General features: G+C 32.2%; 1 protein-coding gene across 1 annotated transcript in view; it reads right to left on the minus strand.

The window, feature by feature from the left end:
* Positions 1–5,021: 5,021 nt before the first annotated feature.
* Positions 5,022–14,789, minus strand: part of LOC148272024 (digestive cysteine proteinase 1-like) — a 28,433-nt gene continuing 18,665 nt past the window's right edge. Inside the window, exons 7-12 of the mRNA XM_088240603.1 lie at positions 13,260–13,486; positions 11,959–12,085; positions 8,899–9,007; positions 8,616–8,705; positions 6,632–6,729; positions 5,022–5,285 (exon numbers count right to left, since the gene is read on the minus strand). Of these exons, the coding sequence (XP_088096729.1) occupies positions 5,084–5,285; positions 6,632–6,729; positions 8,616–8,705; positions 8,899–9,007; positions 11,959–12,085; positions 13,260–13,486 (853 nt within the window). The 3' untranslated portion in view covers positions 5,022–5,083. The remainder of the gene's footprint in view (positions 5,286–6,631; positions 6,730–8,615; positions 8,706–8,898; positions 9,008–11,958; positions 12,086–13,259; positions 13,487–14,789) is intronic.

Genomic DNA, 14,789 nt, shown 5'->3' on the forward strand with positions numbered 1-14,789 from the left:
TAGCTTCAAAATCAGCATTTTTGATTTCGCCATTAAAAACATATCTTTTTATCTTCCTCCATTAATGCTACAAATAGACGAGTCGTGATGCATTCAAATAGTATTATGATGATTCAAATGCACATCTATTTGTGGCATTCAGAGAGGAGGATACAAAGATGTGTTTTAGTGATTAACTTTAAAATCCTGATTTTGAAGTTACTACAGCTGTCAAACTAATTTCATAAGTGATCGAAAATTACTGATCACCGATCAAATCGATTTTATCAGTTATTTCATGCAATCATGAAACTCTGTTCCGAAAATTGATATATAAAACACAAAAACAAGCCTAATATAGTGTGTTTAACACAATTATTCACCAAAAAATAAGACATTTATACTTTTCATGAACAACGAACTATTTTTTTATTTGATCAATTTGTTCCATCTCTAATGTTTTTGCATAATGATGTAACCTTGTAAGAACGTTGTTAATAATAAGGTTTATTTTAGTTTTTTTTAGTTTTAAAGCTGATTTAATATATTAATGTTTTATGTGTCAAGCATTGTATTTTTAAAAATAATTAACACGCCAGATACAAATGATTTTTCGTGTCAATATAAATAACTCCTTAGACGTTACTACAAAGTTATGTCGTCACTTTTTCTAACAAATGTCATTCTAATCAAGCTATATTTTAAGGACTATAGTTGTAGTAACTACCCCACATTATTATTTAATTTGCCAAATAAAATCTTTAGATGTAATCTCAAAACTCACAAATGAAGATCTGTTAAATTCTAAAGATATTTTAACAATATTATGTATGTAATGTATAAGCAATAATCAATAAAAAATGTTTTTACCTTTTATAAATGCTTTTTAATGTATTTTTGTATGACTCCACATATTTAATTAGTCCATTTTTACCTCGCGAGTTTATTTTCCAATTTAAACACAAAAACTGTGCCATTTTTAACTATTATACTTTTAATTAACATATTACAACAAAGATGAAGAACATTTAAGAGTAGGTATTATAGAAGTCTGGAATGTTACACAGTGTGTAAAGTGGCCACTTAAACCAGCCATTGACAGGTCATAAGCCATGTAGATGCCTAGACTTCTATATTACCTTCTCTTAAATGTTCTTCATCTTTGTTGTAATATGTTAATATAAACAGCTCTCCAGGGAGTTGAATCCAGACCTTGTCTACAAAAATTTGGACAAACTCAAAATATTGTTATTATACTTTTGTTAAACAATATTATTTATAATGGTTCTGTGTCAAGGCGGATCCTCAGCGGGCCTCAGAGTAATAATTCTCCAGTGGTTTTTTTGTTTTTTTTTTTAAGAAAAGAAATATTTGCGTTCTTTTGATTTACCCAAATATTTAATTTTGAGGGCCATTTTTAACGAGTTGTAAATAACTCACTATTAGAAAATGGGTAGAAAACACAAGTTGAGGTAGAGCAGAATTTGAACCACGGACCTTTGAGCTGTGAGTCCGATACACTAGCCACGGGACCACAACCTGATCATTGGTTTTTAGTTTAACAACAAACGTGTAACGGATGGTTTCGGTTAACGCTTGCAATTCTCAACCCAAGTACCTACAGGCCGTTGATTGCTGTAATCTGTAACTACCTTCGTGGTAAATAATAATAGAATTATTTTTCTCCATATGGGCGACTCTATTAGGTTATTACTCTAAGAATGATACAGTCCTGTCCTTCCTAGGTTCAATTCCTGGCAGGTTAATTGTACATGCACACCTGGACTAGCACATGAAGTAGTTTCCGTGTAACAACATGATCCTGATGCTGCGATCGGAGCACTAATGCAGTGCCCTATGCTCCATTAGGTGCGAATGAGAGAATAAACAAGAAAATTTAGATTTCGCCTGAAAAATATTTATAAAAATAACGTACTTGTAGGAATGAGGTTTTGTTTTATCACGAGTGCAAAATAATATGAAGATTAATTCAACTTTTTATTTCTAGCTTAGTTTGCACAGAATGTGCGAAAAGTTTTAAGCAATTTTCTAATAAGAAAAATAATATTATATTTTGTTGTGATAGTAGAACAACGACGGACGTGCGAAAAATGCAACATTGGCTTTCTTTCACATTTGATATTCTAGGTCTAAAAAACAAATTATAAACAGGATGTTCATTAAGCCCTGTCACATCCAAAACCACGTGGATCAGTATGAGCAAGAAGACATATTGGCAGATAAAATAATTTTTTTAGAATAAATAAAAATAAAAAAAAATCAAAAAAAGCAAATGGTTTCTTACTTCTGCAGGGGTAAAACGAGGAGGGGGGGAGGAGAGAGTCTACACTACGCCGCGCTCCCCTCACTTCTCCCCTGCAGAAGTAATCAACCATTTGTTTTTTTAAATAATTTATTTTTAAAATTTTTCCTTGTTCCAAATACTTTTTTAAATATGCTAATATGTCTTCTTGCCCACACTGATCATCGTGGTTTCGGATGTGACCGGGTTTAAAGAACACTCGGTATTTGTTTAAATTTAATGTTGTGCACACAGTGCTATGTTAATATAAATCTAGACAATATTACGAACAAAAAATAAACCTAACACAGCACCAATTACGTACACAACACAATATATGAAACAACTATCTAACAGTACAACAAGATGTAAGAAGAATTTGTGCTTTGTGTGAATTTACTAGTGATTGTGTTTTTATTGTTGTGAGTATGAAATGTAGTGCGTGGAGTGAGGTGTATGGAGTGATGTGTATAAGATGTGGTGTTTATGTAGTGTGTATTCTGGTAGTACCTAGTTTAGTATTAATTGTTTCTGTTTATTTTCAAAGAGGCTAAATGATACTAATATTACAGTAACTTTAAACTTTGAAGTATGGCACACATAAGCAAATTCCCTTATGTGCTCTAATAAAAACAATAATAATATGAGTAATACTAAACATTAAAATCTATAAGACTCAGCTTCCGTTTGTAGCAGAGAGCTGAGTCGTTAAAGATGTCTAAATCGTACATCTTTTCAATTTTAGAAAAGTTACTAACTGCTTTCCTAAGAGCGAATTTTGAGCTGCTCTGGTGTTGCATTTGTTGTAGCTCAGTAATACAGTATGTCGAGTGCGACGAATAGGAGTATTAAAGTTTATTTATTTATTTCAGTCGGTATGCAGGTGACTGGAACTGTACCCGCCATAGCAAATTTGCACATGGACGAGGTCATTTGCTAATTATTGGACCTTACTTTCCCTAGCTAAAGTTTTATAGTTTGGGAGATATGTCTATTTTTATACTTTTTTGAGATTTTTCCAAAGTTTGACCTCCAAGCATTCAGGACTTTATTTTTTTTATTATTTTAGTATTTTTTTATTATTTGTCGTCTCCGAATAAAGAATGAGGAGATAAGACGCCGTACAAAGGTGACCGATATCGCAGAAAGCATGGGAAGACAAAAATGGCAGTGGGGGGTCATGTGGCGAGACAAGAAGTCGATAGGTGGACCCCCAGAATACTAAACTGGAGACTCTACAGAAGTAAAAGGAAAGTAGGGAGACCACAAAGGAGATAGACTGATGACGTCGTCCAACTCGTGGGCCATGGATGGAAACAGAGTGCCCGGGATAAAAGAACATGGAAAAATTTAGAAGAGGCCTTTATCCAGCAGTGGAGAGAAATGGGCTGATAAGAAGAAGAAGAAGATCTTTTGGCTATTCATAGATCTCTTACCATTAACACGGAGTAGGACAAAGATGGATTGCCATGGGTAGCTCGAAGTCTTATTTGTTTTTGAATATATTGTATTTCATAATTTTATTACCCTTGTTCGTCTTTGCTACATAGTTTTATGTTCTTTTTGTTCAGTTTCTTGTACATATGTTTCTTCATATAACTGATAAATTATCATTTATCAGTCATATTAATAGCATTCATAATAGATCTCTAGAATGTTGGGTTTATTATCAGATCCATTCAAGATTTCAAAAATATCGGTGCACTTAAAATAATGTACACGTCACTTGTAAGAAGCGTTTTGGAGTACAACTCTACAATCTGGGCTCCTCATTATTCTAGGCACCAATATTGTATTGAAAAGGTCCAAAATAAGTTTTTACGATTTATTAATTTTAAATTAGGTGTTGGTATTGAATTTTTAAATTATAATTTGTTACTGTTTATTTTGAAAATATTAAGACTAAGCGATATGAGAGTTATAACTGATTTATTAAATTTGTATAAAATAATCCATGTTCGACATCCCTGCAATTTTATCACTAATTAATTTTAATTTCCCGAAAAGGACAACTCGGCAAACCTACCAATACTGTGGCAACAATACTTTGACATCATATGGTAAAAATGCAGTCATCAATAGACTTCACACTCTAGGCAATGAGTACCAGGACGTTGGTGACTCATTTCACATGAAATTTAGTGCATATAAAACGGCTCTTCTCCTGTATTTCATTAGTAATAGTTCTAGATAACTATTTGTTACTATTGTTAAAAATTGTTTTAACTACTCTATTAGTGTTTTTTTTCCTTTTCTTAAATTTATTTATAAATACAAAATATTTCTTTTCATCAATTTTTTTTTTACATCATATATTTTAATACATAAATATATACTATTTACCTTAGTATTAGTTCTAAATAATAATACATACAATTTTTGTTATTTTTATCATTTAATGTTTTTCAAAATGGTTTTCTTAGTTTTTTTTAACTGGTTCAAAGTATTTCTAATACCAAATTATAATTTTTTATCGACAATTCTATAATTGGTAATATTTAAATTTTTATATGGTTTATCTTTTTTAGACATTCTTAATTTGTTAATTAATAATTTATTTTTTAAATGCTCTGTATTACTCATAGTTAAACTTACATGAATGTTTATTTAATTATATTTATAACTAATATGTAAAAGGCACTAAGTGCCGTTTATTTCAATAAAATAAAATAAAACTTTTGTAATTGGCTTGGGCCCTTTACGAGTCAAAATCTGATTGTCTGATCACAATAATAAGAGCTTTATAATCGGTGACATCTTTTAATCGGTATAATTAAATGTAATAACAATCAAAGTTTAAAATTACGAAATCTTTTTTTCCATAGTGACATAAGTGGGACATGTCAAAACTCCGCAGTTGTTGTTTTTGACGGCCATGAGAATGTAGCCATCGTTCCCCCAATATGTGGACCAGGAATTCTTAAGCACCCAGAAATCCTCACCGTTCAATGTACCATAGCCAACTGCTAACATAGAGTGATTCAAGTCTTCCATATTGCTGCCGCTGTTGAAAAATAAATGAAAATATATCAATTAATATTTTAGGTAATTTCACATATAATTTGTAATGGCATTTTTATGATAGACCACTTATAAAAGATCGAACCTTTAGACTTTAGGTCGGTAGGCGATACGGGAGCTCATACGCCAGTTAAAGATGACAAACAAGTCTGATCTGATTAAGGGAATCATACGATTTTTCCATTTGATATGCCATTCTTTAAAATTAACACAATTATTACCAATGGTGTTCATTTATTATTACAAATACATTATTACCAAGAAAATTAACATAAGATTTAAAACTATCATTTTGAAAAATATACTGTAAGTTTTGTAAAACTAAAAAATAATTAATAACCAATATTACAAATTAAGCCTCTTGAAAACTTAACTAAAGACACGTTGCTACCAAGATTTGTTTGTATAATTTAAAGATAATAAATTAAATAAAAAAGGGGTTGAAAGAAAATCTAAAATTTTTGTTTTTTGAAAAGAAATATAAATATTTAAATTTGTTGCAGCAGAGAGGGAAAACATTTTAGAGAAGAGAATATGGGAGTCTAGGCATCTAGGCAGGGCTTATGACCTGTCATTGGCTGGTTTAAGTGACCACTTTACACTCCCTTCTCCAAAATGTTTTCCCTCTCTGTTGCAACAAATTTAAATATGAACAACTCCCTAGGGAGAAAATCCAGCTAGTCTGCAAGCATTTGTACATACTGAAAACATTGTTGAAATATAACTATTTTAAATCACAAAAAAATTGTGATATATTTTTTAAATTGTAGGTTTTATAATGCCTAATTTAAATAAATAATAAAAAATAAAAAAATAATAATAAAATATATAATAAAATAAAATTTTAGTTCAAATCCTCTTTTGAGAAAGCCGTCGTAGAGGTAAAAAAAGATTTTTGTTGTGCAGCAGGGAACTGTGTCTGAAATTGACGGAAAATGTGATTTGGACTATCAAAAATGACGAAGTTTTGATTGATTTTGTAAGAAAATAATGAAAAATTTAATTAATCCTTAAAATGCACATTTATAAACATATTACTCTCCTCCAAATGATAGTTTGCGACTTCCGACGACCCTTCATCTTCCAAATATACCTACTCTTAATGTGAAGTTGGTCTAGGTTGTCCATTTTCTGCTCCAGGATATTCTAGTTTTATTAAATTAGTTGATCAGTTAATCAAATGAGTGATCATGGCCGCTCTCTTTAAGTTGACACCTCTGGTCGCCGTTAAGACGGCCATCTTGTTATGCCCACTGCATCGTGGCCGGATAAAGGCACTGCCAGCTTAGGAAACCACAGCTTAACATTGTATTTGAAAATAAAACTCACCATTCGGGTTCATAGTAAATCCCACTACCGTATAAGTTGAATGATTTGTGAGATGCATCGAAACCCACAGAGACTGGCCCGTGTTTGACGATAGCAAGCTGAAAGAAATTATCCACATTAAAACCAAATAATACCATACTTACATTCTTATCTTTAATACAGGCCTTTCATGTCTGCTTTCGAAACGACTAGACTTGCATTTTTTGTTTATTTAACCATGCCACATCTTTCTTGGTTGCTTTTGTCCTACATTACCATTAATTCTTGCCATACACATCGGTTGTACAACTTTTTTGACATCTGTATTGTACTGGTATTATTTTTGCTACGGGAACTTGGTAGTCTTGTTAATCGAAATGTAGAAAAACACTTTTGATTAAACTTTCCTTTCACAAATTTAAAAGTACCACAATAACAAACAGGTAAATGTCGACTGCCAAGATAAGGCGTAAGAAAGTAGATGAAGCGAGGTTCATATACAGAGAGTAATACGGCGTTCTAGCCTCTCCGCCTATCCCCGCGGGGGAATGGCGCGAGTAACACACTCCACTGATCAAACTAACTGTTTGACTGTTTCTTTATTCTGACTACAATCTGATGGTGTTTTCAACGCAAAAAGAGAACCATTAGCTTGTTGTTAAATAAAATGGCCGGCATCAAGACGCCATAGTTAAAAATAAATAAGTGTAAAACAAAACTGCGTAATTCCAAACATGACCAAGTTTCCTGTTTAAGAAATATTACTACGCAGCAAATTTAACAATATAAGAGCTTTACATACGAATTGCATTGTTCAAAGAAATAAAGTCATACCCAAATATATTTTTCTTAAAGCGCCTTGTTTTACTGACTCTTATAATGTAACCAACACCATAGGTACACATTGTTTCTTATTCATGACACAATAGCCTAAAAATAATGATTAGGCAAAAGTACATCTTTAAAGCTTCAAAACTTAAATACAAGTACAAGAAAATGTTAGTATTAATTACGTCATACAAAACAACATCCATGTGCTTACTCGATAAGACATTATCAGAATACTCTAGTAGGCCAAATAGAAAAATAAAATATCGTCAGAAATCTGCTCATAAAAGGTCTAAACTATATTTATTTGTTAAACCATTTAAATTTCTTAATTTTATCAATTGAACCTGTCTCAGATTTGCACTCTCGCCTGATTTCATCATCCTTAATCCTGTTATTTTAAAAGACTATGCTGAAAGCTTCCTCTGCAAACGGTGCTGTAATGTCATGTTACATTAAGCAAAGGACCATATGTTTTAAAATACAGGTATTAAAAAAAAACTAAAGAAATCGTCCAATTTTTTTTTTAAGAAATATTTGTGTTCATATAATTTACCCGTGTATTTCATTTTTGGGCCCATTTTAAACGAGTTGTAAATAACTAACTCTTAGAAAATGAGAGGGATAGAGTGGGGTATGAACCACGGATCCTTGATCCGTGAGTCAGAGACACTAGCCTTGGAACCACAACTCGATTCTAATCTAATCTATCTTCTTATAATTCATATAATTTATTTATTTCAAGAAATATGATTTCATTAAACAAGTCTTGACTAAACTTGTCTAGGTTATTAATTTCCGTGTGTCGTTGGCACTCATGTATAGCATTTCGGAGCACATTACAGCGCCCATCATCAGGGTTGTGACATAATAGAGAAAAAATCATTGTGCGTCTAAATGGCCATAAAAATCTAAGAAAGTTAATCAGCAGAAGTACTGTTTTCAGTCTTTGGCTAGTGGCATTGTTTGTCTGTCGGGTTTTTTATGAAAGTGTCATTATTGGAATAGTCTAGTGTCTAGTACTGGGAACTCTGCATAAAGTCTGTCGGTCCGTCTCTGTAGGACATTTTGTTGGCTGCTATCAGAAAGGCTTTTTGTGCTTTGATTAATGAATTATTCCGTAATTGATAGCTTATATGTTTACATATTTTCTTGTTTTTGTGAAAAATTAACTTACCCGTAGAGCAGCAGGATCATTTGCAGTGACATTTACATATCCGGTTATAGGAGCCACTAGATTAACATCATTTGCGTGACAATATCCACCCTGTAAATATGAATACATGTCAAATTATATTATTAAAATTTTGACAAACTCAAAACATTATTGCAATTAATGTTTAAAAATAGCAATAATTCTGCAGTATTATTTTAAAACAGTGTAAAAAGATAATATTTTAATATTCGAAAGGCGGTAAACCCACTGAATTCCTAAATTTAAATATTCTACTTTGTCATACCTGTCCCAGATATGGGCCGTACTCATCTTCTAAGGGGACTCCCCCATGTTTCATAATCCACTGGTAGCCGCGAGAATCTTCACCACCATCACATCCATTGTTACCAAAACTGTAGATAATATAATAGGACCAATTAAACATACGAATCCACAAAGAATACAGATTTATTACTACCCTACCCGTCGAGTACAAAACACTGGACCAGGGTTTTGGTTCTTTTTCACACACAGAACTGCATTCATCATTGCTAAATTTATATATCTTAAATCAGCTCTCTTGAATAACAACTGTAAATGCTTTTGAAGTGTACATAGTAATAATCTACCCATCCATCATCATTATTCCATGTCCGCTCCCTAGTTGGAGCATATGGTATCCACAAAGAGCCTCCATGCATCCCTATCGCGTCCTCCCAAGTCAATTTCTCATCCCGAAGTTCTGACATAAACTGCCGACGTGCAGTGGACGTCTAGGACGTCGAGAACCAGATGTCTTGTAAAGGCATCATCTCTCATTACTTCATTCCTCACAAAGTCATCAGTCATTCAGTCAGTCATTCTTCATCACCGCACACCCAGATTCTTCGGAGACACCTGTTCTTAAAATTCAGAATAGGCTCTTTTGGGCCCTAGTGAGGTGCCGTGATTCGGATCCATGGAGGAGAATAATAGGTGTCTACACATTACTTTAATTTAGACATTATAAATCATATTTCAATTACATTTTCGTATAATAGTATTATCTTAATTTCAAGGAATCGAACCCAGGAACTCAAGAAAGGTAGGCGAACACGCCAACCACTACGCAACGAGGCAGACTTATCTTCACTTGATTTCCTTATTCGGAATTTTCACCCGAGAGCTGCTGAAACGTCGGAAACACCCATCGAGGGTTCCTGGTTCTATTTCACAAACATAACTGTCTTCGCCATCCGCCTGATCACAGAGATATCTGTAATATAATATTTATATTCCCTGGTCATTTGGTCAATGTTTTATCTGTACGTAAAGCTATTTTAACCATATTCATAAATTAAACACTGAATTAGTATCAGATTCCGTTCAAGTGGATTTAACAAATTTTTTATTTTTTTTATTTTTTTATTTAAATCTTAAAATAGGGCACACATATCATACATATTGTTATGTGTGTTCTAATAATAACATTACAAATATATTTAATTTATAAATTGTTTATCACATATGTCTTGACCATTATTTTAAATTTTGATATGTTTTTTTCTTCATAAATATTTTTTTTCATTTCGTAATACTTTTTAATTGCTTTAAATAAAATTGAATTTTGTGACTTTGCCTTTTTCCTAAATGGAAGTCTAATTTTGTTCTTTTCTCTAGTATTGTGATTGTGTTCATGCTGGTTCCGATCAATTTTTTTCCAAAATTCTGTTTTTTTATTAGAGTTTATAATTTTATGAACAAATATCATTGTATTGTAAAATATTCTTTGTTTATATGTTAATAATTTCATTTCATTTACCATCGACTTTACCCTCGTATATCTGTTTTTTTTCAAAATGATTCTAAAGGCTTTATTTTGTAATACAGTTAGTTTATCTATGTTTTCTTTGTTTGATAAAAATAAAATGCTACTACAGTAGTTAACGTGTGGTTCAATAATTGCTTTGTAAATAGTTTTGCAGGAGTCCTTATCAATAAATCTTCTGATCCTTCCCAAAATTGATATTTTTTTTGCAATCTTATTTATCACCATCTTAGCGTTTTGGTGAAATGTAAGTTTTGAATCCAACATTACACCTAAATATTTAATTTCAGTGACTTCATTAAGTTTTTCATTTTCTATTACAATTGATGGTGTAATTTCTATTCTTTTGTTTCCTATATTCATATATTTAGTTTTGTTAACATTTAATTTTAATTTATTAATTTTTAGCCACAGTGATACACTATTAAGATCATGATTTAGTCTGTCCATAATTGTTTTATAATTTTCTCCCGATATATATATTAAGGCATCGTCTGCAAAGAGTCTTATTTTTGAATATTTTAATGTTTCGACAATATCATTTATGTATATAATAAACAAAACCGGTCCGAGAACCGATCCTTGTGGTACTCCCAATGAAATTTTGAGGGGCTCGGAAATTTCATCATTCACCTTCGTTATTTGGTATCTATCGTCAAGGTACTCTTCAAACCATTTTATAGTTTTTCCTTTTATTCCTATTTTTTTCAATTTTTTAATAATTATTTCTCGGTCTATTGTTTCGAAGGCTCTTTTAAAATCCAAGAAAACTGCAATTACGAACATGTTCTTATCGGTTTCCTCTTTCCAATCTTCTAAAACCAAGTTAATAGCCATTTCACAAGATTGATTGGTTCGAAATCCACATTGTTCTTTGCATAATACTTCCCATTGTTCCAAAAAATTAACTAACTCATTCTTTACAATATATTCCAATAATTGTTCATATTTTGGAAGGGTGTTTATGGGCCTGTATTCTTCACACTTCACTGAACTTTTTATTTTTGCTATTGGAATGACACATGATGTTTTCCATGATTTCGGGAAGACTCCATGCAATAACGATTCATTTATAATATCCAATAAGTAATTTCCTATGATGGGTAGAGTCTTTTCCAATAATTTAATTGTAATTCCATCTGGACTAGGTTTTGATTTAATTGTTTTAATTATTGCGTAAAGATCTTTTTGTGTTAATTTTTTGAATGTTAATTTGGTTTCCTGTTCGTCATCTAAGTTAAAATTATAATTTATATGTTCTATATTCTCATTTATCTCTTCCACGCTTCTTATAAAATATTTGTTAAATTTATTAGATATATTAGATCCCTCTATTCCATTAGGAAATTGTATGTTTTCATTTATTTGTTTTTCTTTACTTTTTAACAATGATTTAATTGTATTCCACATTTTTCCACAAATGGTCAACTTTTCTGGCATGCAATAATCGGCGACAACCGACTGTAATCTGCTGGTTCATATTATTTTTAATATTTGATTCCTGGGGATTAAAATCAAAAGAAGAGTGACCTAAGTATTACAAAAAAGTTCTTATACCCCCAAGAGCAGTCTATGAGTGCTTGAGGACTGAGTCTCTTTAGATGTCCACCATTATGTAAGAAAAGCGCTCCTTCAACAGCCCCGAGAGCACTAAACGACCAGCATGATCCACACACCGATTGATCTGAAAAAAACATGAATTATTTTAGATGGATTCCAACTAATTTAAGATAATATTGTGAGGTAATAACTGCAACTAGATAACTTTAAAATCAGCATTTGTGAGTTACCTATTTAAAACATTTAAAATTTAGGATAAATTATTGATTCTAATTTTAGTTGGGGTTTTATATTGATGGAATCTGCAACAGATTAAGGTACTGGCTTTAAGTCATTTATGAAGTCAAAAGTATACTACCTTTTAAAACCTTAAGATACATATATACCTTGCTCATTGAATCCTTTATATCTTACGGAATGCGTGTCTGGGGTCTCACCTTCCAGTCTCATCTGAGTAAAATTTATGATATTCAGGGGAGACTGCTAAAAGGGATAGTACCGAGTAGCATAATCTGTGAGGCAATGTTTACGGGCGAAGGTGTATATTTAAAATTCTGTAATGTCGGCCTCGTGGTGTAATGGTCAGCGCGTTAGCCTGCCATGCAAGAGGTCTCGGGTTTGATTCCCGACATAGTTGATATGAAATATTTATTTAAAAGGATGTTTTCACACTAGAATCTTTCATAGTCCCTGGACTGGTACCTAAAGCGTAAGACTGATCATCTCACCTTCATGTAACAAAAATGATGCAGATACGTTGCGATTGGTGTACCAATGCAGCGCCCTATGCACCATTAAGTGCGGAAAGGGAAAGGGAATGATGTTGTTATTTCCTGTTGGTAAAACAACTTTGTGACTGCAAATTATTAAGCTCTCAAGGACAAAAACTATTTTCAAGAAAGGAGTTAAGGACTGGATTTTCCTTAGTGGGGGGGATTTAAGTGGGAAACTCTTTGATGATTTTTCAAATACTTGAGTTAACTGTTTACCATATTGATGTGCTATATATGTTTCTTAAAAAAATAATATTTTTTATGTTTCTGACCCTATATTTGTGGTGATATACTCATGTGTCTGTGTCATTTAATTGCTTGTCCCGTCTCAACACAGGACTTTTAGTCCCATGAGGTTGGGACTTATGTCTCAAATAATGTACAATAAACTTATGTATGTAAATAAGTAAAATTGATTGTAATTACTTTGTTGATCCGAAATATAAAAAAGAGTTTTCCACACTCACAAATCTAGAGTAAAAACTTAGGGTTCATATAATGAGAGACATTTTAACCTTAACTTACCTTTGACAGGATTCACAGCACCATAGTGTCTCCAGTCCCAGCTGGCGGGCAATTTCTCAACAATCTTAGTTACTTCCAGGTTGTCATAAGGGAAAAGGCTGGCCCCGTTGTCCAGCGTGGTAAATTGCTTGCCACATAGATATTTTGTTTCCTCGATAGTGCGGTCGGCCAGGTAGTTCATGGAGAGAGTGTAAGTAAGATTAGCGCGGTTAGTAGATTGGACATATCTGTAAAGAAATGTATACTTCTGTTGATCAATAGAAGAGATAATTTTAGTTGATCAATTGAATAATTCGAATTCATTTAGTTTTGTTTGGAGGTTTTTGGCATTAAATGGCATGTACTTGAGTCACCTCAGATTCGCAGATGACATAATAAAAATAATGTTTGGATAATTTCTATAGCGCCATTTTTGTGAAAATCACCTCAAGGGCGCTGTACAATAAATAAATATCCCAACATGTCTTGCAGCTACAGAGCGCATGGACAGTAAGAAATCTAGCCCCTTATTTACATTTTTATTTTTAAAATGTTTATTTGACAATGAAGTTTAGAGTTTAAGTGATATTTTAAAAACAAAATAAAAAGCAAATTTATAAAATTAGAAGTTAGATAACAACAAGTCTTGCAGCTACTGAGCGCATGGACAGTTGAAATTCTAGACCCCATTTACTAAATTTAGATATTTGATAGTTGATAACATTTACATAATATGATAAAAATAAGATAGCTAACATCACAAAAAGTCTTGCAGCTTCAAAACGCATCAACAAATGGAATTTAAACAACACAAGAATGATTTTAAAAAGTTAATAATAAAAAAGGATTTTAAAAAACGCAATAATAATACATCGAGCAAAGAACTAGTAAGTATGGCAATTAAGTGAACACGTAACAGCACAAAAAGTAAAATATAAAAAACTAAACAAAGATGGCATTCCTTTACTTATTATTAAGGTTAACAAGACAATAGACGATACTCAAACTCAAACTCGTCCCTGTTTTATTTTGGTATGCAGTAAACAGGATCTATTGTCCTTTTCCTAGTAAATAACTTTAAAAACATTTCGTTCACATTTGCCTGTTCCCTGAAAGATGATAGTAGAAACGCATCTGTGTGCGTAGTGTAGAGTGTAGGTACCAAGGAAGACATAGTGGTCATAAGTAAAGCCATGGATGAACTAGGCGAAATTATTATGGAACTACATGAGGCTTTAACTCTAGTGTGGCTGTGATGTCACACTAGTCGACATACGATACAAGACTTGAGATATCACTCTTATTTTTTTAAATGACATACTCGTATTTTTTGTAATCTTCAAATGGAAATGTTACACTGGATTTGGAAAGTAAAATTTGTATAACTATGCTGGATGTTAATTTAAAAAATATTTATCCTCGCTATGCGAAGAATGAATGGCCGCTAATTCAGCAACACATCTGTATAAGGGAGAGCACGAAAATATAGCTCATAACAAAGAAGACAGAGAGGCTGTTCTGTGGCGGGTGTTGTGTAAAACAGATACAGTG

The sequence above is a fragment of the Micrasema longulum genome, unplaced genomic scaffold (genome assembly GCF_059751315.1).
Source record: "Micrasema longulum isolate JH-2025_06_02 unplaced genomic scaffold, ASM5975131v1 h1tg002524l, whole genome shotgun sequence".
Classification (NCBI taxonomy): domain Eukaryota; kingdom Metazoa; phylum Arthropoda; class Insecta; order Trichoptera; family Brachycentridae; genus Micrasema; species Micrasema longulum.